At 37.7% G+C, this 27,127-nt stretch overlaps 1 protein-coding gene and 2 pseudogenes across 3 annotated transcripts; 1 reads left to right on the plus strand and 2 right to left on the minus strand.

Annotated features, from left to right (window-relative positions):
- Positions 1 to 1,584: 1,584 nt before the first annotated feature.
- Positions 1,585 to 1,974, minus strand: LOC143894304 (uncharacterized). The gene has a single exon (XM_077400475.1). It carries the CDS (start codon positions 1,972 to 1,974, stop codon positions 1,585 to 1,587), a length of 390 nt encoding a protein of 129 aa, XP_077256601.1.
- Positions 1,975 to 5,577: 3,603 nt separating this feature from the next.
- On the minus strand, positions 5,578 to 8,830 carry LOC143894312 (uncharacterized; annotated as a pseudogene). The gene is made up of 2 exons (XR_013256056.1): positions 6,938 to 8,830; positions 5,578 to 6,047 (listed from the first exon to the last, which is right to left on the minus strand). The product of XR_013256056.1 is annotated as an uncharacterized LOC143894312 (transcript).
- A 4,696-nt stretch (positions 8,831 to 13,526) lies between these two features.
- On the plus strand, positions 13,527 to 26,923 carry LOC143894305 (brefeldin A-inhibited guanine nucleotide-exchange protein 2-like; annotated as a pseudogene). The gene is made up of 8 exons (XR_013256053.1): positions 13,527 to 13,566; positions 16,888 to 18,245; positions 18,359 to 18,797; positions 18,957 to 19,229; positions 19,459 to 19,703; positions 19,790 to 21,215; positions 26,133 to 26,306; positions 26,389 to 26,923. The product of XR_013256053.1 is annotated as a brefeldin A-inhibited guanine nucleotide-exchange protein 2-like (transcript).
- Positions 26,924 to 27,127: the final 204 nt, after the last annotated feature.

Genomic DNA, 27,127 nt, shown 5'->3' on the forward strand with positions numbered 1-27,127 from the left:
GGCCGGTGTTGCTGGCGATGCCCGGGGCTTGGTCGTTAGACGGTCCCGTATAGCTGCGAGGTCCACGTTCTTCTTTTCGATGCGGACGATCGTAGGTGCGGATTGTGGCCTCGTCTGGCTCAGTGGCGGTGGCGGGGTGGTAAGCCATTCCAGTTTTCGCCGTTGTTGCTCGTCCGAGCGCTGTACCCTGCAGCCGATCGTCGGCACGGGTTTTCGTGTCGGCGGTGCGACCGCGGGTTTTGCGAGGATGGCGGCGGTGGCGGCGGTGCCTGGGGCGAAGATCTTCGTCCAGGTTGCGCCGAATCCTGGGTAGGCCGGATCGTACTGTACTGGCTCTGCCAGGATCTTTTCGATCTCTGCGAGAATATCGCTCTCCGTTGACTTGCTCTGGTCGGTCTCCATGGCTCGTCTGTGTTTTTCTTTTCGGCGCCGGCGTTTATTTTCCTTTTTGGGAGTGGGGCGGTTTGTTTTTTGCCTAATCTTCGGCTTCGTCGTCGTCCTCCGAATTTGTTTCGTTGTTATTGTTATTGCCGTTATCTCCCGGTTCCGTGTTGTCATCGTTGTCGGTTTCTGTTTTGGTACTGCTGTCATCCTCGATGTCAGGTTCGTTGTTTTCGCCAGCGTCGGTTTCGGTTTTGGTGTCATTGTCCTCTTCGTTGTTGTCAGGCGCGGGGGCGGCGGGGGCGGGTTTTAAATCTTGTACGTGGATATGGCGGCTCCACTTGCCGCTTCTGTCGCGGAGATCGACGATTACCGGTGATACAATTCGGCGCACCTCGAGGGGGCCGCGGAACTTTGGCGCTAGTTTAGCGTTAAACGCGGCGGCTTTATTGGAGAGTGGGTATTCGCGTATCCATACCCACTCCCCGACTTTCGGTGCCCATTGTCGGCGTCGTAGATTATAGTATTTTTCCTGTCTCTGAAACGCTCGCGCCAAATGTATACGTACGAGCTCGTAGGCCTCCTCGAGGTGTCGGCGCGTTTCGTCCGGTGGAGCGGCCATGGTGCTTGGGGCAGTCTCCCAGTTGAGAAGGGAGATTGGTTCTCGGCCGAAAATGAGATACGCGGGGGTGTAGCCGGTGGCTTCGTGGCGGGCCGTATTATACGCGAATTGGAGTTCGGGGATGCGCTCATCCCAATTACGGTGGTTTCAGTCGACGTATTGCGAAATCATTGTTTTTACAACCCGGTTTGTTCGCTCGACCGGGTTGCAATGCGGCGCGTGAACCGGTGCGTATACGTGTCGGACGTCATGGGCGGCGAGCATTTTTGCGAGTTTACTGGAACGGAGCTGCGTGCCGTTGTCCGATAATATCGTGTCGGAGCAGCCGTGGCGGAATATAATCGCTTTGGCGATGTGCGTGGTTACGGCGGTGGCGGTGGCGCGACGCAATGGCGCATCTTCAACCACTTGGAGAAGCGGTCCTGCATTGTTAGGAGCCATGTGTGGCCTTGCTTCGATCGCGGCAGCGGTCCGATTAGGTCGAGGGTGACCTGTTGCCACGGGCGGGTGACGGACGTGGCGTGCAGTGTTCCCGCCGGTCGGGTTTGCGCGACTTTGTGCCTTAGGCACCGAGGGCAGTTTCATACATATTGTGCGATTTCCCGGAACATGCCGGGCCAGTAACATAACTGGGCGACGCGAGTGATCGTTTTTGCGATGCCGAGATGTCCGGCGGTGAGGGCGTCGTGATTTTGGTGAAGGATCTCGGAGCGCAATTCCTTAGCTACGCATTCCTTCCATTGGGCTTCGGGCGGGGTTTCGTTAAAGTCGAGGTTGTGCAATATGTGCCGATACATTTTCCCGTCCCTCACCTCGTAATCGGGGTGTTCCCGGAGAGTGTTTTGCACTGCTTGTAGCGTCCGGCGGTACCACGAGCAGCGGGGCGGGGTCGTGACGGCGGCGGCGGTGTTTTGACGCGACAGGGCGTCCGCGACCCGGTTGAGGGCTCCCTTGCGGTATTTGATGTCCATATCGTATTGTTGGAGCTCGAATGCTCAGCGTCCCAACCTGCCGGTGGGTGCATCTAATTTTTGCAGTCAGCGGAGGGATTGGTGGTCGGTAATTACTGTGAATGAGTATCCTTCCAGATCGACCCCGAGTAATACCGCGCTTCTCAGGTTTGGCATAATTGTAAACGAATGCCAGATCGTTTTGCCGGTGGTCTGAATTAGTAGCCGGACGCGGCCCGGTAACGTGATATGCTGCCCGTTGGCGAGCTGGACTTGCCCTTCCTCCGGGGTCACGGGGAAGCCGAGGTTCTGCGCGAGTTGGGCGGTGTGCTCGTTGACGAAGGAGATGTCCGATCCGGTATCGAGCAGGGCGTCCAGCGGACGGTCTCAGATGCGCGTCTTCTGGTGCGGCCGGGGCGTGAACTTGAGTGGCCTGCACTTGGACACGGTTCATTTGGACACCGTTCATTTGGACACGATCAAATGGACACCGTTTTTATGGACACGGTTCATTTGGACACCGTTTATTTGGACACGGTTCACTTGGACACGGCTCATTTGGACACGGTGAATTGGACACCGTTCGTTTGGACACGGCAAATTGGACACCGTTCGTTTAGACACGAATCATTTGGACACGGTTCGTTTGGACACCGTTCATTTGGACACGGTTCATTTGGACACGGTTCATTTGGACACCGTAAAAGTGCTCGCCGCTCACTTGGACACGAAAAAGCGCGATCTGTTCGTTTGCACACGAGAATTCGCGACCTGTTCACTTGGACACGAAAATGCGCGATCTGTTCGTTTGCACACAAGAGTTCGCGACCTGTTCGTTTGCACACGAAAATGCGCGGCCTGTGCAGTTGGACACGAAAATGCGCGGCCTGTGCAGTTTGCGACCTGTTCGTTTGCACACGAAAATGCGCGGCCTGTGCAGTTGGACACGAAAATGCGCGATCTGTTCGTTTGCACACAAGAATTCGCGACCTGTTCGTTTGCACACGAAAATGCGCGGCCTGTGCAGTTGGACACGAAAATGCGCGATCTGTTCGTTTGCACACGAGAATTCGCGACCTGTTCACTTGGACACGAAAATGCGCGATCTGTTCGTTTGCACACGAGAATACGCGATCTGTTCGTTTGCACACGAGAATTCGCGATCTGTTCGTTTGCACACGAAAATGCGCGATCTGTTCGTTTGCACACGAGAATTCGCGATCTGTTCGTTTGCACACGAAAATGCGCGGCCTGTGCAGTTGGACACGAAGATGCGCGACATATCGTTGTAATTGATACTTGGGTCAAAAATTGCAATAGTTTTCACCATTTTTACATGTTGGCAATGTTCTTTGGGATCAGAAGTGATTCATAGTATATGGGTAAGGATAAGAATAGAAAAGGATAAAAAATTACATAACACATTAAAATTTATGTACGGAGATAAAAGTTACAAACTCTATTTCTGTTTAATAAAACGTATGTATATTTATGACAATTTCCGTAATGTTATTTTATATCTGCCTCCTGCGCAATAGCGGTATAACAATACTTATACTGAATATTTCAAATCAAATACGAAGAATTATAATATATAGTGTTGTCTCCGAAAAAAAGTTACAAAAGAAAATCGCATATCATCACAGCGCATTGTACTATACGTAACAATATTAAAAGAAATAGTTATCAAAATATCTTGTGTGTCATAAATCCGCAATTTGCGCAGTTTTTATTTTATATCTGCCTTCTGCGCAGTATAAAAGTCTAACAATACTTATACTAAACATTTGTAATCAAAAACGAAGAATTGTATTATACAGTGTTGTCTCCGATAAAAAGTTACAAAAGAAAATTGCATATCATCACAGCGCATTGCACTATACGCAACAATATTAAAAAAAATAGTTGTCAAAATATCTTTCTTATCATAAATCTTTGGTATATGAAATAAAATGCCCATTTTGGTAACAGAGAACTTACTTATACTAATTATGATTAAGCTTAATTAGGAACTAAAGTTTCTATAATCAGGCATTTTGAAAGGTATTAATTATTACAACAAATCATACAAAGTGCAAAATGTCTAGTTATAACTGATTTGTAGCTAAATTTAGAAAACAATTAATTTCAACGTAAAACATGCGTTTATAGCAATAAGTTACATATAACATTAACATTTGGCTTTGGTATCTTTGTCTGTTTCCATTTTTTTGTTTAGGATAACAAATATCTGTATGCATTACACAATTTGTAAACTTATTATATATCGGCACTTCATAGTGCATAACTTTACCTGTAAAATTCGAATTATAAGTAGATATTTCAGATGCAATCAAAGCAATATTGCACATACAGATATTTATTATATATTCTAAATAATGTAAGAAATATATGAGTCAATTTATTTTCAAAACAGAGTAAATAAAAATAATAAAGCGTTTTCTGTTCTAAAATTAGTAGACAGCAGTGTTTGTAAACAAAAAAATATTGCTTGACTCAAAGGCAATTCTTATGGTCTTTTAACTCGAAGAAAGTTGTCGTAAGTAGTACTGCAAATCGGACATCGATTTCTTTCTAATTTTTCAATACATTCAATGCAACAAGCAAGATGACCACATGGTATGAAAACATGTACTCACATGATCGTTGATTAGTAAGACACACCGTGCAGGTTTCTTCGAAAGGTTTTGCTTCTGACACGTTAGAATTCTGGTAGTCTCTGTTAATAGCATGGAATGGAAGGTCTTCTCTGTGAGCATTGCCGTTATCCTTATACCAATATCCATAGTCATCTTCTGGCACTTCACATATGGATGAATCATCTGTAAGAAAAAGAGCAAAGAATATTAAGGATATTGTCCATAGACATGTATGAAAACTTACTGTAATATACTTGTTAACTGTTATTACTTGTCAACTGTTATGTCTGAGTATAAAGTATTACACGAAGTGCTAAGCAACGGTAGCATTACCTGACGAAATTTAAATTCTGTTACTTCTGTAACGTTTTTTTAATGGTTCATCTATCTTGTGTAAAACCACATGTAATTCTCGCAATTTCCTTGAAGTAGTATGTTGTTTCTGCGTATTTTTGTTCTTTTCATAGCAATTCTGTGTAAAAAATATAATAGGAGATTAATAAGAAAATGTTAATTAGAAAACAGAATATTATGTCATAAAATTTTTTGTTTATGCCTATATATATAATATAATATTCAACAAAATAGAATCAGCAAAAAGAAAAAGGGTTATTAGAAAGTAACGAATTTATATATTTTGTCTACACAAGTAATACCTATATTATTACATGTAATTGAGTACAGATCACTTAGATTGCTCTAATTTAATAGGGCACATAGGGCATATAGTTAACTTTATGATCCACCTTGACAAAATATATGTGAAAAAAATTAATTTTATGTAATAACTAGACATTTTAAACGCGCGCTGCTTATTTATTTAAGCTATTTTTATATTATATATAAACACTATTACGCTATTAACCCTTAGATACACACAACTTTATCAACTGGTAAAATATGCAATAATAGCCGCTCACGAAGTAAGCGCAACGAGAAAATCAATTGGCATTGCGAAAAGGCGACAACAATAAACTTTGATAGATTTGATTATCGACTTTACATGCCTTTTTTAGAAATGAAAAGCGTCAATAATATTTTAATATATGCGACTAATTGACTTTGCACGCTTTCTTTACAAGTGGATGGATTAGCAACTGAGTAATAAATATAGACAAGAAACAACGACATAGTATATTATTTAATAGGAAATGTCTAATATTAATAATTGAGAAAAAAAGAAAGAAGTAATAAAAATAGTCATTAATATTTTAACTAATTTAATTAAATTTAAAAAATATAAAACTTGTATATATATATATATATATATATATATATGACATTAAAATTTGCACTCTTACCTTTATTAGCGTTTAACAGTTTTTTTTGTCCTTTTCTGGAATGGAGCGTTTACTTTAATATCACTTTTGACATTATTGTACAATGTCCTAGATCTTGTTCTATAAGGCATATTTTTTTTATTAGATGTTGAGTTATGTACATCACTGTGACCTTCTGCAAAGAAGTAAAATTAATATTAATATTTTAATAATAAGCAGAAGAAAATTGCAAGAATTAAAAAAAGGAAAAATGTTTATGTGATAAATATTATTTTCAACTTGTGTATGTAAAATTGTATTTTATGGGCATATTCAATATAATTTTAATTATGTATTACTGCAAGAAATAAATCAAATTTTCGTAAAAGTTAAATGTAGATGTTTATTGTAGACGTTTACAACTTAAAAGTTAAAAGTATACTTAATTTATTTATTCTTTTTAATTATAGTTAGAGGCCTACTAATTATCTGTCTGTATTTTTCAAGTGTAAATTCTAATAAACATTTCTAATAAACAATTCTAATGGCCTCTAACGGTATTAAACCTCTGGTGGTATTAAACAAGATAAGTTAGTCGATCATCTGTGTGAATATTTGTAGCGATATACAATAAACGAGCTTGTAAAGTGCGTATATATATTAGTCATTTATGCCTTCCATCAATACTCAAAATAGCTGCTTTATTTTTCAAACTTTTTTGGTTTATAACTTTTTAATAAACAATGACCGACGGCTAAAACCTTCTGAAGGTCACTCAGGAGGGTGACCTTGACAACATATGTCAAAGTCAAGGTCATCGGAGAGGACGGTCCTTTTATGCATAATTACCGATGTTATATTTTCAACACAACGCGCATGTCTGAAAGAAATGTTAAAGACGCTTTAAAAAATGTCAAATTTTTATTAGATAAGTCTAATTAGACATATCTAATAGAGATTAGACGTCTCTTTAAACATCTTTAATATTTCTTGAGACATGCGCGTTGGTTGAAGACTTAGTCTAATTTCACTAGTTTTGAAAAATATAAAACTAGTAAAATATGTTATTAAAATTTGCATTCTTACCTTTATTAGCACTTAACAGTTTGTTTATATTTTTCTGGAATAGGGCGTTAACTTTTGAATATCACTTTCGGTATTATTGTACAATATCCTTGAGTCAGGCGTACCTTCTTCAGCAGATGTTAAATTTTGGTCTTGATTGTTACCTTCTGCAAAAAAGTAATATTAATATTTTAATATAACAATAAAGCAATAAGCTGGAGAAAATTGTAAGAATTATTATCCAATAAAATTTATTTTCAAAAATTGTATTTTATAGAATGTTTAATATTTGTATTATGTAGTGTTGCAATAAATATCAAATTTTCATAACAGTTAAATTTACATGTTTATTGACATTTTAAACTTAAAAGTTAAGCGTTTACCTTATCTATTTTAAGCCTAATTTGGAAATTTAAAATGTTAAGCATGCATATTAGATAAATGTACAATTAGAAATATATAATTATTTACATTATTCAAATAATAATAATAATAATAATTTTATTTAATCCTTGCCTTGCGGCTTAGGATGACTTCCATCAACCTTACATAATTTTACAAACATACAACATAATTTGCAAACATATAACTTTCTCCTAACATACATATATATTATACATCACTTAGATCATTTTAACTAACTCTAAAACTAATTTAACATTCTAACTGTCCTTCAATTTCCCTTCCTACTCTTCCCCCTTCATCCCTTCCCTTTCCTTTGCCTCTTTTCTAACCCTTTCTATCCTTTTCATTACTTCTAGTCCTTTTCCTTCCTCTCCTAAAAATTCTTTTAACTGTATCTCGCTTTTTGTCGCTTCACATTCTTTTAGTATATGTTCTATGTTCTCCTCTTCTTTTTGGCATATTCTGCACCTTCTATCTTCCTCCTCTCTCCAATGTTGACTGCCTTTCACCTCACTTCCGCATCTGTATCTGGCTATCAGCATTCTATCCTTTTTCTTCTTCTTTCCTAGTAGATACTTTGGTAACTCTTCTGTTATAATCTCTTTATAGCTACTATTGTACCTTGACTCGTTTATCTTTATCTGTCTCTCCTCCTTCTCCTTTTCCTCTATTCTCTTTACAAGATTCCCCACCGCCTCTCGGTCTCCCGCCTCCATTTCTCTCCTTAGCTGCTCCTTCTCCATTCCTGCCCTCTCTATCAGTTCTCTTCTCTTCTTCTCCCACTTACTTTCTTCTTTCCTTGGTCTGCTCCTCTCTAGATCCTTTATACATGCTTGAACTATTTTCTTTCCTGACTGTCTCGCCTTCTCCTCATACCTCACAGCTCTCCTTATTGCCCTTACTTTTATTTCCTTCATTTTGGTTTCTTCTGCTATTACATAATTCGGGGTTCTACTATCCAATCCTAAAATCCATTTAACATACTTTCTTTTTATCACATCTAATCTGCAATCTGCTTTCGTATAGCCACCCCCATATTTCAGCTCCGTATAATGCCACTCCTTCTACCAGTGCCTCGAACATTTTCATCCTTCTTTCAAAATCTTCTTTAAATATTTTTTCTCCAATGCTCCATGTCCTCTTTATCACTATTGTAGCCTTTTTCATCCTATCCTTTATATGATTCTCCGCTCCCCCATTCTTCTGTAGAATATATCTCAGATACTTTATTTCTTTGACCTCCTCTATGTCTTCTCCTCCCCATTTCCATTCCCTTTTCTTCCCTCTTCCCCTAGCTTTCTCGAACACCATTATCTTTGATTTCTCTGGACTCAAACTCAAACCCTTCCCTTCCAAATACCTCTTGAGCCTCCTCATCATTTCCTTCAATTCTTCCTCTCTCGTCGCCATTAACACTATATCATCTGCGTATGATATTGTCCAGAATTTTTCTTTCCCTATCACCAGGCTTCCTGCTTGTCCTTTTTCAATTCCTTCCTCTAAATCCATGATGCATAAGTTGAATAGGTTCGGGCTCAACGGGCATCCTTATCTTAGTCCCTTTCCTGTCCAAAATTCCTCTGTCTTTTTATCTCTTATCTTCACTACATTTTTCGTTTCTTTGTATGTCTCCATTATTCTTCGTCTCAAGTTATCTTCAATTCCTATCTTCCTCATTATTTTATTCAATTTCCTTCTATCTACTTTATCGAAAGCTGCCTTAAGATCAGCAAAGAATGCAAAAACCTTTCCACTTTTCTTACTCAGCTCCTTATTCGCTACATAGTTTACTGTGTATACTGCATCCATCGTTCCTCTATTCCTTCTAAACCCGAATTGCACTTCCCTTAACTTGGCCTCCATCTCCTTCTCCAACCTCGCATTTAAGATACTTGCGTATATCTTGTACGCCGTATTCATTAAAGTAACTCCTCGGTAATTTTTTGGATCGTTTCTCTCTCCTTTTTTATATATTGGACTAATCATGCTTTTATTCCAATCTCCCGGTATTCCCTCTCCTTTCCATATTCTGTTGATTAGCTTCAGGAACTTTTCACCTACATCTTTTTGCATATATCTCCACGCCTCGTTCTCAATCCCGTCCTCTTCTGTTGCCTTTCCCATCTTCAGTTTCTTTATTACTTCAATCACCTCTTCCCTCGATATTTCTTCGGCTCCCCTTGTTACCTCCTCTCTCGTGCCATCTTCTTCCTCCTCTTCAATGTCTAGCACCACTCTTTCCTTTGTCCCTCCTAACATTTCCATGAAGTGGTTTCTCCACTCATCCATTTGTATCTCCTCGCTTATCCCTTCAGTTTTCTTTTTCCTGTATTTATTTATACACTTCCACGCTTCCGCTTCATTTTTAATGTTCCTTAACTTTTTTTTTTCCTCCCTTTCGTGTCTCATTTTCTGCTCCTTACACCATTCCTTGTGCTCCTTTCTTTCCCTCACATATTCTTCTTTTCCGATCCTTCCCTTCTTCCAGTCCCTCATCAATCTCCTCAATCTCCTTTTCCTTTCCTTCCATTCTTTATTATACCATTCTTTTCTTCCTAATCTCCATGGTATTATCCTTTTCTTATGCTTCGTGATAGCGCTCTTTACTTTCTCTTTCATCTCCCTCCAGATGTCTTCTGTATCTATTTGTGTGCTCGACCATCCTTCACATTTCTCATGATATTCTTTCCTCCCTTCTTCTGTCCAGTCGCTTCTCTCTAATTCTATTTCTTTCTCCTTTCTCCCTATCTCCAACACTCGTGGTCCTGTCAACTCCACCTCCAGCGGGACGTGATCTGATTCTGTTCTAACTCCTTTTTCAACCATATTGATTTCTTCTCCTGCTCTGTCATTCCCTAGGATATAGTCTATAACCGATTATCCCAATTCTCCTATATACGTCCATCCCCCTTCCCTTCCGAAACTCCCATTTAATATAGCCCATCCTCTCTCTTCTATTTTTTCTATTAATATACGTCCTTCTCTATTTACAACTTTATTTACCGACTTTCTAGTCTCACTTCTCTTTTCTTTCTTTTCCTCCTCATTTATTGGTCCTCCTCCGCTTCCCGTCCTCGCGTTGAAATCACCTCCTACTAGTAACCATTCTTCGTCCTCTTCTTGTATCCTCTCCCTTAGTGTTTTCATCGTATCCTCCATCTTTTGGCTGTACAACGTGATTATTCTTCATTTGTTTCCATTATACTCTAATCTGCTTTCTACCACTTCGTCGCTAATCTCCCTAACCTCTATAAGTTTCAAATTCTTGTTGACTGCTGTTATTATCCCTCCCTTTGCTCTTCCTTTTCTGTGCTCCCTTTTCGCTGGTACACAATTCCAAATGAATTTACCGGACAATTTATTTTTAATCTTCCTCCATTTATCTTCTTCCATCCATGTTTCAACTAGTCCTATCACGTCAAAATTTTCCAAATAGTCCCATGTTTCCTCACATTTATTAGCCAGTCCCGCCACGTTCCAAAAGCATATCCTTAACCCTCTTTCTTTTTCCACCTTATTTTTTTCTTCTCCCTCCTCTCTCACTCCCTTTCTCTCCTTCTCCCTATCCTCTCTATTCTCTACTCTTTCCGAAAAACATCTCTACTTTCCAGCATTTCGGTTCTTTCATTCCATTTCCATTCGCAATTGTCTATCCATATTCTTTGATATCCTACCGTTGCTTTCTTCCTCTTTTCTCTCTCTGCTTTTACCATACTCCATAGCTGTTTTTGTATCTGCCTCTCTGTTGCCGTCAGATCGTCATCCATAAATATGTTTCTTGCCTTTCCTATCTCCCTCCTCTTTGCCATTATTTCTTTTTTATCTTCCCATCTATTGAATCTTACTAGCGTCATTTTGTATTCTCCTCTGCCAATTGCCTGCACTTCGTCCACTTCCACCTTCTTTTTAGTGACTTCTTCAAGAAATTTCTCCATCTTCTCTTTTCTTTCACCTCCATTTTCTACTTTCATTCCTTTTATGATTATGTTGTTTTTCCTTCTTCTCCTTTCGGCTAATTCGGCGTTTCTTTCCATCTCCTTCATCTTCTTCATCAGTTCAGTGCTCTCTACCTTTTCATCTCCCCTGTTCTCCACTTTCTCCTCCAGCTGTTTTATTCTATTTTCTAAGCTCGCTTTCTGCTCCTCCCAAAGCAGTTCTCTCTTTCTGTAATCCTCACACAGGTCGTGTATCTTTTTCATTAATTCTTCTTTGTCCTTCTTTCTTTCTCTCTCTTGATCATCCATTTTCACTAAAATCTCTTTCAGCATTCTTTCCACATATATGGTCCTTCTTTTTTTTCCTCTCTCTTAACCTTGTTTGGCGGCGATCTTATCACCCTTTTTTCTTTGCTGAAATTTTCCAAAATTTCCTTTTCCGCTTTTTCTGCTATTTCTTTTTCTTCTTCCCTTCCTCTTTTTCTTACGTATTCTGTAATTGATCCTTGGCTTCCTGTCCTATTCCTTATTTTTGACAGCTCCTCCGCCCTCGTGGGCCTGCCTCCCGTACCTTTTTCTATCGTCCTCTTCTCCTTCTCGCCTTTCTTAAGATTAATATCTATTTTCTTGTCCTCCTCCTTCTTCTCGTCCATCCGAATTCTTTTCTCGCTTCTTATCCCTTCGGCACCTCTTTCCTCCTGTCACTCTCTTCTTTATCGACCTGCTTTCGTGCTGCTCCGACTCCGGTTTCTTCGTGCCTGTTTCCGCCTCTAACCTTAACCTCCAAATTGTCGCAGCCGCACAGAATCCCCGAATTCGTCCGTAGTTCGACTCCTTCACTTATATCTGCAGTCAGTCCTGCATATTTGAGCATGCAAACTACCTGAAACAAAGTCGCCCCACGGCAAAGAAACGGCAGATGAGCTCGCAAAAACACTGACCGTTTGACAGGCGTGCCTCTCTCAAGTCACATTATTCAGATTATAAACTCAATTTTAGCAATACATAATAACCACTTAATAAAAAAATATAAATTTTAGTATTATTACTTAATATGACAGTGTTTTATTTGGACGATTCATTTCGACACTATACAGTTCAATCCTATTAAACTCATAAGAGAAAAGCTAATCAAATCCAATCTGAGCAATTGTGTTTATATCTAAATCTTATGGTGTCCAACTGAATCATCTGCACTCCTCTTTTTCAAATATTTATCATTGTTAATAAAGAACATATATATATATATATATATATATATATATATATATGTAAATATATATGTAAATATATACATATATATATGTAAAACTAGTAAATGTCGTTGAAGTTTGCATTATTACCTTTATTAGCACTAAACAGATCGTTTGTATTTTTGTGGAATGGAGCATCAATTTGAATATCACTTTCGGCATTATCGTACAATGTCTCTGATCTTGTTTTTTTAGGTGTACCTTCTTCATCAGATATTGAATTTGGTTCGTGATTGATACCTTCTGCAAGAAAAGTAAAATTAATTTTAATATTTTAATAACAATAAACTGAAAACTACTGTAAGAATTAAACAAAGCAAAAAATTGTTTATCTGATAAATGTTATTTTCAAAAATTGTATTTTATAGCATATTTTACTTATGTAGTACTGCAAGAAAAAAATCAAATTTATGTAAAAGTTAAATTTAGATGTTTATTGTAGAAGTTTACAACTTAAAAGTGAAATGTATACTTAATTCATTTTAAACCTAATTTGGAAATTTAAAACGTTAAGCATGCATTGGAAAAAAATACAATTAAAAATATATTATTTACATTGTACAGATTATGAATTTAATTTTCAGCAATACATAATAACCACAATATAAAAATATAAATTTCAGTATTATTACTTAAAATGACAGTGTTTTATTTGGATACGATTCATTTTGACACTATACTGTTCAATCATATTAAACTCATAAGAGAAAAGCTAATTGAATCCAATCTGAACAATTGTGTTTATATCTAAATCTTATGATGTCCAACTAAACCATTTGCACTCTTCTTTTTCAAATATTTATCATTGTTAATAGAGAACATATATATTATGTATGTAAAACTAGTAAATGTCACTGAAATTTTTGCATTATTACCTTTATTAGCACTTAACAGTTTGTTTGTATTTTTGTGGAATGGAGCATCAACTTGAATATCACTTTCGGCTAATGCCGAATTGTACAATGTCTCTGATCTTGTTTTTTCAGGCGTACCTTCTGTTGGAAATGGCGACCTATGATGGAGACAACGACGACCGGCGCCCCCGCGCCTGATACCAGTGTGCGCACGCAGCGCCCATCCCAGCAAACGAAAAAAGATTGAAAAGAATTAAAACGGGATTACCAGGAATTCAATTAAGGACTTTCCGAATTCCATTGTGTCCAAAAAGGGATTAAAATAGTTTCAATATCATGGAATTCCTTATTTTGGAAAGAATTTGTCTTTTTTGAATCCCATCCAATTCCGACACAAAAATATTATACCACTGAATGTCAGGTTAGGGATTGGAAAGTTTCGTCATGAATTCCATTGAATACCATTGATTTCGTTAACGAAATGAATACCATTGAATGCCAAACTAGGAATTAAAAATTTCCGTATTGAATTCCATTGAATTCCGTCTATTCTGACAATAAAATAAATACCATTGAATGCCAGGATAGGGATTGAAAAGTGTCCGTGTTGAACTCCATTGAATTCCGACTATTCCGACAATGAAATAAATACCATTGAATCCCAAATTTGGAAATCAATATGTATATATCGAATTCCATTGAATTTTGACGATATTTACAACAGAACAAATTCCATTTTATTCCAAATTAAGATTGAAAAACGAGCATAATACGTTAAATTTCTAGTTTTATCCCATCGTTATTTGAGTCTATAATATATATTGAATATGTCATTCCCTATCACTTACAAAATTGAAAGTCATTCTTATAAATTAATTGTAATTTTAAAAGTTCCGTATTAGTTTAATTTTAGGTAACTTTGGGATAAACAGACTAATGTAAAACATTAAATTTTTTAAATATTCAACAGTCGGTATTGTTACATTAAAATAAAACGTTTTATTTACAAAAATCATATTAGACAATTTTTATTGCAAATATATATACAATTAAGTTGACAATAAAATAAATTATATTATTTTTCGTTTTTCAGCGTGAGCTCGATGAGGAGAATTGTATTCTAATCTACCTTTCATTTTATTTAAATAAAAATATCTAATTCCAAGTAAATATGTGTATTGTATTAAATAAATTATTTTAAGTCATTATACATTTTCTACATTAAAGTAAAGATTTCATGAAATACAGAATATTATTTATTAAACAAAGTAAACTGTTATTTCAAGATGAGAAATCTAACTTTCTTCACTTCAAAAATTACATCTTAGAAAATGTTTTCCAGAATTAATATGACAATTTTTTTAGTTGAAATTTATATGCTCTTTGACACTTAATATCTTGTTATAAGAAAACATTAAACAAAAAAATAATTTTTTTCTATGTAGTAACATTTTTTTAAGAAAGAGTGTAATATTTAAAATATATACGCCAAGAAAATAAGTATTTAAATCCAATAAAATAATTTCTTGAGCTATGTAATAAATCATTTTTTTGAATAAAGTATGACTTTTGTGGGTTATAACGTTTCCTTTTCTTAATGACAAAATTTTACTTTCTTGAAGAAAATTACTTCTTAGGCGGCTTCTACCAAGGAAATATTTTTTTAAACCAAATAAATATGTTTTTAAATTATGTTTTTTATTTAAGTAAATATTTATTTAATTTAAATAAAAATGTACAATATCAGAATCAAAATAACAATTTTTTTAGTTGAAATTTATATGCTCTTTGACACTTAATATCTTGTTATAAGTAAACATTTATTCTTTAACCAAAAAATAATTTTTTTCTATGTAGTAACATTTTTTAAGAAAGAGTGTAATATTTAAAATCTATATGCCAAGAAAATAAATATTTAAATCCAATGAAATAATTTCTTAAGAGCCATGTAATAAATCATTTTCTTGAATAAAGTATGACTTTTGTGGGTTATAACGTTTCCTTTTCTTAATGACAAAATTTTACTTTCTTGAAGAAAATTACTTCTTAGATGGCTTCTATCAAGGAAATATTCTTTTAAACCAATTTGGCGGTACGCGCCACCAGTGATACACGCCCTCGCGGAAAATGGGTAGTTCGCATCAACGCCGCTTGGCGTCGCATCGCCCGCACATTCTCTCGAGTTCAAAATTCCGCACCGACCGGTATATAGGGAGACTCCCTACGGGACCGAATAAAATATTTTTGGATATTTTCAGGCGCTAGTCGCCTAAGGCAATAAAGTTCCCAAGCTCTAAGCCCACACGGCGCCAGTCGTCCGACTACAAAAATAAACGTTTATCTAAAAGCATTGATCCTTTCCTATTTTCATAAAATTGTGTGTGTGTGTGGTCATTTCAGGAGAAATTTAAAACAATTTCCTAAACCATCTAATGCCATGCAATTCCATAACCTTTACGGATTCCATAAGATTGAATGGAATTAAAAATTTCTTTTTTGGATTCCATGGGATTGGACTATCTCATTTCGAATCCCATTTAATTTCATCTAATTCCGCCAAAAAAGGGATTCAAAGGTATTAAAAAATTTTAATATCTTTTAATCCTTTTTCGTTTGCTGGGATGTATACCCCCACTTCCTCTACTTCCTCAGTCCGCTCTTTACCATTGTCGGTTACACACGTGTCCACTCTCTATGTAACGTTCCTTATAATAAACCTCATTATAGTTTATAACCAATATTCAAATACTGCTTGCAATCCGCGTGCCTCAACATTGGTTATGGGCCCAGACACGGTACGCGCTAAGTGACGCGTGCGAGAACGTAACCCAGAGAACAACAGTCAAAAAGGGAATCGCGCGAGTGGACGCCATTACGCACGCAGTGCATCGAAGTTTCGCGAATACGCTCGTAGACGCCATTACGCACGCAGTGCATCGAAGTTTCGCGAATACGCTCGTAGAATCTATTACGCGATATCACAATGGCCGGAACAAACTCAGTGCGAATCGAACCGTTGAATAAAGAGAACTTTGAATTCGTATGTATTTGACCGGAAATGAATATCCGGGAAAGAATCTACCATATGAAATCGTTTGTATTTCGTATGAAGACTTTTGAAGTGCAATTGAAAAGGTTTGTGAGTCATTCGTTTAATTGTAATTAATTAATTATTTTTACACCATGCATTTAGCCGGAATAGATAAATTAATAAAAGTTTTGATACGGAATCGTTTGTATTTTGTATGAAGAGTTATGAAGTGTGATTAAAAAGGTTTGTGAGTCACCCAGATAATTTTAATTAAATATTTATAAACTCGGTAGTTAGCCGAAATATAGATTTTTAGTTATTTATGTTAAAAGAAGAAGGCGCTAGTGTTCCCGAAGGTCCGTCTGCAATCAGAATTAATATAAACGTTTTAAAAATTATTTTATAGTGAAATAAATAAATATACAGACTAATAAGCCTGTAATTATAAGCGATAGTTGCTAATTAAGTTTGTGACTAATATTCTGTCTTGCAGAGAACCTCCGTAACGAGATCAAAGATGTACCAGCTGTGCAGGGTAAAGAGGTTATCTCAAACGCCCTGCCACAGCCCAATTGAGCGACTCAAATGTCATTACCGCTGAGAAGTACTTCTTGCCATTTGAATCAGCATGTCAGAGCTAGTCACTACGGATTGTGGTGACACAGCACTGGACTGCCTGCAGAAGTTAATCGCATAGGTATAGCCATCTCACTGGCAATGTGCCTGATTCAACGGAGCCTAACAAGCTGCTAATTATGCGCATTGTCGAGACAATCTGCGGTTGCGGTTGCTTCACCGGTCCACAGACCGATGAGGGTGTGCAGCTGCAGATTATTAAAGCTCTGCTGACTGTAATGACAAGCCAGCGGAGGTGTGGAGGTACACGAGAGTACGGTACTGTTAAACAATTCGTACTGTTTACAACGTTTACTTGGCGTCGCGCAACCTGGTGAATCAAACAACAGCCCGTGCGACTCACGCAGATGATCAACGTGATCTTCGCGCGAATGGAGACTCAGGCGGAGGAAGAGATCGTGACGCTTGATGGGGAACATCAGCAGGAGGGTTCTGTCATAGCAAACGGCGAAACTGAAGCCAAGGTTAGTCCAGAGAATGCTTCTAGTAATGATAACATTGATTCTCAAACAATTGTTAAAAGTATTCTTGATGATGTAGTAAAATCCGTGGTGCCATTGGAAGAGGAAGTCAGTTTGGAGAACGGTAGTCCGGAGAACAACGATGACGAGGCAGCCGCTGAGAATGACAACATGGTAACTGCAAAATTCACCCATGTGCTGCAAAATGATGCAGTCCTGGTGTTTCGCGCTCTCTGCAAGCTCTCTATGAAACCGCTGCCGGACGGCACTCCCGATCCAATATCGCACGAGCTCCGTTCCAAGATCTTGTCGCTTCAGTTACTTCTGGGAATCTTACAGAATGCCGGTCCAATATTGCGCTCTAACGAGATGTTTGTTATTGCCATTAAACAGTACTTGTGTGTCGTACTGTCAAAGAATGGCGTGTCTTTGGTGCCGGAAGTGTTCGAGCTGTTGTTAGCGCTGTTCCTGGCGCTGCTCGCCCGTTTCAAGATGCACCTCAAAATGCAGATTGAGGTGTTTTTTAAGGAGATCTTTATGAACATCCTCGAGACCTGTAGCAGCTCTTTTAAGCACAAGTGGATGGTCATACATGCGCTTACGAGGATTTGTGCGGATGCCCAGAGCGTCGTCGACATCTACGTTAACTACGATTGCGATCTCAGCAGCGAATCTCTTTGAGAAGCTCGTCAATGATCTCTCTAAGATTGCTCAAGGTTGTCAAGCTCTGGAGCTAGGTGCATCGCCAAATCAGGTGCGTTATAAGAAAGAGGATGACAGGATAGGTGTATTATTTGGAACAGAAAATGTTCTTCGAAACAAGCAATATAAAGATTTGTTTGTAATATTAGTGTCTTGCTCTTTCAGGAGAAATCCATGCGCATTCGTGGTCTCGAGTGCCTCGTGTCTATTCTGAAATGCATGGTGGAGTGGAGTCGGGATCTTTACGTAAATCCCAGCGTGCCAGCGGATCAGCAATCACATCCACAGGATACGATGCCGGAGACCCCGCTACCGCGTTACGGCAGCGCTGGCAGCCTCTTGTCGGCCAACTCCAGTCTCCAGTCTGACTGGCAACAAGGAGGTGCCGGACTCGCCTGAGCAGTATGAAGTACAGAAACAAAAGGAGGTATGGGAGGCTGGTATCGAGATCTTTAGTTGGAAGCCCGGCAAGGGTGTGCAGTACTTGCAGGAGCAAGGACTGCTCGGTACTTCGCCGGAGGACGTGGCCAGGTGGCTGCACCTGGACGAGCGGCTCGATAAGACCGCCATTGGAGACTTTCTGGGCGACCATAATCATAACCAGGTGAGAGGAGGAGAAAACAATTGAAATTAATAGACTATACTAATTATAGACATAAATAGCGACCATGGTTGATCAACTCTAAATTATGTTATGATTATGCGCGATAATTATTGTTAATTAATTAGGATAATGACTAATTTTGTTATACCGTTTGCACAGGTAATGTACCATTACATCGATCAGATGAACTTTGCCGAACGCGATCTAGTAACCGCACTCAAGTATTTCCTGGAGGGCTTTTGGCTGCCCGGTGAGGCACAGAAGATCGACCGACTAATCGAAAAGTTTACCAGTCGCTATTGCGAGTGTAACCCTAACAACGGCCTCTTCACGAGCGCGGATACAGCCTACGTTCTCGGCTTCTCAATTATAATGCTGTCCACCGATTTGCGCTCGCCGCAGGTTAAGAATAAAATGACCAAAGAACATCAAGTACGTATAGCAATTTTTAAAGTTAATTATAATTAAAAAATTATGTTTTACATACATATAATTATTAATATTGAGAAAATTTTATTGTATTTAAGTTTATCTTTGTTAGTATATTTTTATTAATTTTTTCTTATTACATTTTATTATTATTAATATTATGTAATAATTATAACAATAAGAGATTAAGATGAAGTCGAACCCTAATAATAGCCGGCTCGCCGGTAAACAGCTGATATCTAGTGAAAAGAAACGACGATTGTTATAGAACATGGAAATGGAAGTAATTTCTACGGCGGCGAAGAATTTGATGGAATTTGTCAGTCATGTTCAGGCATCATTCACTACGGCGAAGCATCTGGAACACGTGCAGCCGATGTTCAAAATGGTCTGGACGCCATTCCTCGCGGCGTTTAGCGTCGGACTTCAAGACTGCGACGATCCAGAGATCGCGTCGCTCTGCTTGGACGGTATCAGGTGAGAAGAAATCTGAGAAACGAAGGAAAATAGATTTATACGGCTGTGCCTTTCGTGCTTTATATTATTTATGTTATATATTTTAGATGTGCGCCATTCGTATCGCCTGCATCTTTCATATGAGCCTCGAGCGCGATGCCTATGTACAAGCTTTGGCATGACGGTTAATTCACCAATTACGGAAATGAAGGTAAAGAACATCGATACCATCAAAACTCTCATCACAGTAGCTCACACCGATGGCAACTATCTAGGCAGCTCGCGGAGAAGGTGATTTTCGCTAGTGCCAATAACCAGACGAAGAAGAAGTCAACTTGAGCTCGTTGGATCACAGCGTGAAGGAGTCTATCGGTGAAATTAAAATTTCATAGATGCACACGTTTAGAAATCGGTGTACAATCAATATATGAAGATGTAATGTGTGATACTAATAGAGGGCATACAGTACGTGCCGTATGTGAGAGTTTTCAACCAGCAAAAGATGCTGAATTCAAGGTGATAGCTCACATGATGCCGGATTTACTAAATGTCGATTAATTTACCAAATAATTACTACGTTTACGCGAGCGTTACTTCTGTAGTAACTTACGATATATCATTCGTTTACGCGGAGTAAATTACCGTAAGTTACTACAAAATCCCGTTTACGCTGCAACACTGATGGCACTGATACGTGGCACCGGCTTGTACTGAATTATGGAAAACTGGGAGATATAAAAGCTATGCGCTCAGTGTATTAGTTGATCTTATAGATCTTATATTCTACTAGCTTTGACACCACCATGGACACGCGTTTATCGCGTGCAACGTGATATACTTGTGCCATTAGTGAGGTAAATATAATAATTTGAGATTACGCAAGAAAGTAATACACTTGTAATAAATATTGTTGCATGTTATCTTTTTATCATTTCTGCTCTAGTTCTAAGCATAACATAATAAGATAGATATATGTATATAACAACATAGACATAACGATAATAAAAATATATGTAATCTTTCGGAATTTATATTGACATTTATATAGACATTTTTTACTAGGTTATAACATCAACATAGATTATAAATCACAATCCAGCCATATAAATTCCGAAAGATTACATATATTTTTATCATTATTACATCTATGTTGTTATTATATACATCTATCTCATTATTATATGTATATTTAGAACTAGAACAGGAAGATACATTGCATCAAAAAATTCGTACATTAAAGATTCAAAAAGAGCGCCAAAATATTTGAATATACACAACAATCATGGATGAGAAACAAAAGATTATCGAAGAAAGCATTGATTCTTGGGTAGAATATAGTATTTTATTATACGTTATACATTATAAAGATTTGAAGAAAATGCCGAGAGAAAATAAACTAACTGTGGATGTTGCAGTGGCTATTCTCGCAGAATTCTTGGATCATTTTTGCAATGATCAATTACCTGATTACTCGGACCCAATTTGGAAGCAAATGAGTAAAAGATGTCAAAATGCATGGAGTGCCCATAACTGGTGGGTTAATGTTAAATATAATAGACGAGAAATATTTTCTATCGCAAGACAAGGAATAGGTCTTGACATGCTAGATCCATCAATAAACATTACAATTTCCAGTGAAGACGATAACAATGAATCAATTAATTGTAATAATTTTTCATTCGATTCTACTTGTCAAGACAACGAGACTTGGTTTGATTTAATATTAAATTCGAATGAATGGGAACAAATTAAACCACTTCAATCAAAGAACAAGAGATTTAATCACACATTAAGACCATGGATATGGACTAACGTCGTTGCCGATGCATTTTATCGACAATATCGTCTACCTTGCACATACACTTTTGTTAGAGGCGAAGTAAATACATCCTCCCAAAGTAAATATTATATCAAGATCATCGGCAGCTGTAAGAGTAAAACATGTGGCAATATTTTCAAAGGCGTTGTTGACACAGAACCGTCAGCCAGCACTGGTGTGCTTTGTATATGTGTCAAAACTCGGGACACTAGAGGTCAACCCCATGAAATTCTGCAGCGTCCTTTAAATGGAGAAAAACGAAAACAGGCAGGCAAAGCAGCAATCACAGAAGGATGTTCAAATTTGCGAAAAAGAATGGTGAGAGAAAATTTGCGTCTTGGAGATGTTGATGCACCAATAATACCTTCATTGGATGTACTCCGCCATGCTAAAAATGAAGCAATTGATGAAGATTTAGGTTCCAAAAAAATAAAGGACGAGGATGTAATTCAAGCAATGTATCGTTTAAATTTTGAAAATCCTTATAAAGGTTCTATTGCTGCAGTAAGTTACTGGCCGTTCAAAGTGTGTTATGGCACAGGTGAACAAATCAGTGTTTATGAACAATATCATAATATGCATAAAAATGCTTCATCTATTAGTATTGATGCAACTGGCAGTGTTGTTAGGAAATTAAAAAGGTCATTGGAAACAAAATCAGCTCATATTTTCTTATACGTGATTGCCATACATTTTGACAATACGTCTTTATCAGCATATCAATTACTAACAGAATCACAAGAAACTGAAACAATTGAACACTGGTTGAAATTGTGGCTACGTATAGTCAAATTTCGTAAGCCAATCCAAGTGGTCGTTGATTATTCCAGAGCAATGTTATTGGCTTGTTCGAAAGCTTTCAATGATATTACTATAAAAAAATATATTGAAATCTGTTTCAATGCTGCCTCGGCGGGGGAATATGTTTCACGAGAGTGGATATCAACATATGTGAGGGTTGACGTTGCACATGTAATCCATATGGTTTGTCGATGGCCTGCTTTAAAAAGTCATCCTTTACGCCCTGTACGCGACTTCTATATTCGATGCATCGCTTTGATGATAGACTGCCAAAGTTATCAGGATTTTATTGAAATATATTTGCTTACGTGTATTGTTGCCCTCCAATATTATCAAGATTCAACCGTAAGTGTAAAATTGGTAGATCAAGGAATAAAAACAGCTGAACGATCAAGGGAAAAGTTGGAGTCGTTAATAAAAGAGCGTCCTACTGATATAGACAATTATTTGCAAATTATTGATTCCAGTAATGATCAACTGAATGATAACGTTTATGAAGTAGGCGATGATAATATTAAAATCAACGAATTTTTTAATAATATAAAAATTTCAGCCTCATCAGCAATTGAGAAGGGTGAAAATTTAAACTATTTTTATTTACCTAAATTGATCGATCGATTGTAACAAATTGGAAAAGAATTTCCACTCTGGACAGCAGTGTGTATTCCTTTTTGTACAAGTCATCCAACTACAAGTTATTGTGAGAGGATCTTTCGGGATATTAAAAATGATGTATTTAAAAATTATTCACTTCCACAAAGAATTGACAATTTTATCAAAATTCATCTCCGTGATTTAATAGGAGGTACACGAAGTTTTTCAGCAAAAATGCAAAATTTTGTTGTAAACGAGAATACAGTGCCAACTTGGAAGCCAAAAAATTTTCGCCAATATGCTATAGTTCGACCAATAGCAAAAAGCCCAACTGAACTTTATAATGATGTCAGTACACAAAATTTAAAAATGGAACATGATTTGTTATCAAGAGAAAACTGGCGTGGAAAAGCGGAACCTTTATTTTTATTAAATGAAAATCAAGAAAGAACGGAGTATGTTTCGAATGATATGACAGAATCGAATAATGAAAACTTTGAGCAATTGGTTGAAGAGATAGATAATGTCGGTATTTCTACTTTTACGAGTTATGATACAGATGATTTGTCACTTTCAGCATTACTAAATGCAGGATTAGATAATTTTGAAAACCAGATTTCTAGTGCAAAAATGATTAAAAGTGAAGAAGGTAATTCGGAAACTCTTATTGAATCACCGCTACTTGTCAACAGCAAAAATAAAAATGAATTTACCGTAAAACAAGAGAAGGTTACTCAAATAGAAACAAAAAAGTATTTTGAACATAAACCATCTCATTCGAAGTTCTTTTGTGCATATCCTGAAGTGAAGTTAAATAATAAGTTGGTCACCAAGAACATAAAACGCTATTTATTAAAAAATGCGTCCTTGTGTGGAACTTATAAAATTGATGGTAAAATATATTTTTTAAGGAACAGTTGTCCTTTCGACTCTATTACACAAATTGTTTTCATTGGCGTTTTGGATGATCCTGGGTATTTATCCATTGCCAAAACTTCTGATAACCCATTCTTTAAGTTTGTCTTGAAATTCATGGACATTGGCCCAAGTCATCAATTATATAAGGAGAGATTTATGTTATTGAAACCCTTATATGAAAATACTAAAAGTATTACAAAAACTGAGCATCGCGAGCTTATGTTCTCTTATGATGCAAAAGATAGTCCGGCTCATGTTTGGATGACACTGTTAAAATCAATGCCAAGTTCCCGTCAAATGGAGAAATGCGATAAGTGTGGCGAGCATGAAAGAGTGCAATTAATGTTAATGCCTAATCATAAAATAATTATGGAGAAAGGTTTTCGTGCTCTGCAGAAAGCGTTGCAATTTCATGAAATCATTTACAATAAACGATGTCAATGTGATGGCTGCTCTGTTCTAACAACCGAAACTAATTGCCACATTTTTATAGAATTGGATATCAGAGATAATCTTTATTCTGCTTCAAAGTTTTGTAAATTGAAAGAATTACCAATAATGCTAATGCTGGTGTAACGAACCGCGAAAAATCTCAAGGCCGCATGTAAACGACACGACATACATATTGCTTGCAACACTGATACTGCTGTAAAATTACGCTTAGAGTAGGTTGCACGTATAGATACTGTATTTTGCGTAGAAATAGGAATTAGTAGATGCACGAATAATAATATTAATATTGTCACCGTTCAATGTTACACATGAATAAATGTATATATAATTTACGACTCATGACAGTATTGATATTATTATAATTCGTAGGTTTAAGTAAATCGCCTGTTAATAATAGTGTTAAGTATTATCAGTATTGTTCTTAAAATTTATTACAGATTATTTAAAGCAACAGTGTAAAATATAACCGCAACAATATAAAGGAACGTGGAAATAATATTCGCATAATTAGATAAATTCGTCATCGATCAATTGATTCGTAGTCTGAACCGACGCGCGACGCTCTCGATCAATAACACGGTGTACAGAGAGTTTCACGTGATAAATTCACGTACTCGCGTGATTACAATATTCCCTTTACCCCGGACGCCACCGACCGGGTAGTATAAATACGGGCCCTGCGAGACGGGCCAGGCAGATTCCCTCAGATTCCCTCAGTTTCATTTCGATTTCGAGAGCACCGCGAGTCGAGAAGGGACTTAGCCGCGAGAGCCTTGCGAGCTCGAGGGACTTAGCCGCGAGAGCCTTGCGAGCTCGAGGGACATAGCCGCGAGAGTGTACAGATCGTGGTGCCTTCTCACGCGTCGTGCTGCCGGATACTCTGTAATAAACGAAACGTCATCAGCATTAATAAATACTCATTCTACCAGACATAAAGATTTATCCTTCTTTTATCTTACACTGATTTCTACCGGATACCCGTTGATGCGCGCCTCCCTCAGGGCGTTCTCAACCGATCCTTCCGTCAATGCGCGCCTCTCTCAGGGCGTTCGTGACAGCTCCTTAAACCAGATGCGCGCCTCTCTCAGGGCGTTCTCTAAATTCCTCTGTTCCTTCTTTGTTCCTATAACATATATTAATCTAAATCAGCGAAAAAATATATATATATTAATTACGACTGCCGGCACGTTACCGTAAGGGTCCTTACACACACGCGTACTCGCAAGAACACACGCACACACACACGCTTGCATGCGATTGATGGAGGAAGGAAGTTTAACCAGTCACTATATACTTATATAACGTACTCGGAGGTCAGCAAGTTACCAAGGTAGGTACATTTTTTCATCAATGGTGCGATCCAGACGATCGGGACGTGCTCATCAACTGAAAAGGCTACAACGAGCCTATTATTCCGGCGGCGATTTCGATCCGCGCGTGCTAAACACCGTTCCGCCACCGACAGTAAAAACTGATCCTCGCGTAGAATCACCGGTCGTTGCAAATCGGGAGCAATCGAGTGCCATGGTCCAAGACCCACAGTTACCTAAGATAACGAAAATCGAGACGTTAACGCAAAAAATCCGCCTGATACTTAGAGAAGTCAGTACCAACCCAGTCAAAAATTAAAGAAGAAATGTATATATATATATATATAGTAGACTTACCGTCTCTCCTCGTTCATGTGAGGCACTCACACAATATCGCGAAGGTTTCAATTCACTCTTTCTCACTGATTAACCCACCCCGACGTCCGAACGATCGTCCGGACGTAACACTGGCAAAACAATATAGGTAAAGTTGTTTTATATTAAATTACATATTTTTTTAAAACAAAGTATATAAGTGTTATTTCAATGTTTCAGGCTAGTAGGCGTTGTTGCAGGATATCCAGGTCATTTTATTGCTTATTGTAGACGACTTTCAGGATTATGGGAGCAATATAATAATTTAAGCACTAAAGTAAAATCTTGTACACAAAATGAGACAATTATTCCTATCGCTGCGATATATATAATTCATGAAGATAATTAAATATGGTATGTAGATACATATGTCCAATATAATAAGATTAATAAGAAAAACGTCCTCCAACTGTTGAAATATCTCATGTTACTGCAGATAATTGGCCGCAGGGGGAAGTGATCCGCGCAGTTCCTTGGGCTTAACGAACCTACGGCATCAATTCGAGTTCCCGACACCGCGGACATACACACACAATTATACATACGAACACGAACAAATATAGTGCAGTTACTTATGGAAGATGAAATGTTCCTGGACATCGATCCGGATAAAGCGCCTATTAGATTTCCACCTGCGGAGAGATTGAAAAAATTCGGGAAAGAAGGCACGGCCGAGTATCAAGCCAAGTTACAGCGTTACAGACTGTGGACGGTTAATTCCTTGTATCGTATCACGCAGAGATTTATCGTCAACATTCGCGATACAATACACTGCTTTCCTACGAATGTTTGCTGGCTTGTAAGACAAATGGCAGGGCTTTTTAGTAAGAACGGAAATGTAGATCCAAAAGAGGTGCACGCCATGTGCACGGATCTTGTATTCACGTACTTAATTTGTCCCGCTATAGTTAATCCCGAGCCTTATGGTATTACCGATGCACCGATAAGTTACGTCGCGAAGTTTAATCTAATGCAAGTTGGACAAATGCTTTCGCTACAAAAGTATTAAAGTATCGATAATTATTGATATCTCAATAATTATCAATAATTATCAATCGATTATTGATCTTTACAAGAAGTTCGAGAAGGATTCGGTGTCTTCTATAATAGACTCGATGTTGGATGGCGCGACAGAAAAGCTGGAAGAGGAACCAACGATTATTGACAATAATAAA

This window comes from Temnothorax americanus, unplaced genomic scaffold (genome assembly GCF_048541705.1).
Source record: "Temnothorax americanus isolate GAGA-0224 unplaced genomic scaffold, ASM4854170v1 Scaffold135, whole genome shotgun sequence".
Lineage (NCBI taxonomy): Eukaryota > Metazoa > Arthropoda > Insecta > Hymenoptera > Formicidae > Temnothorax > Temnothorax americanus.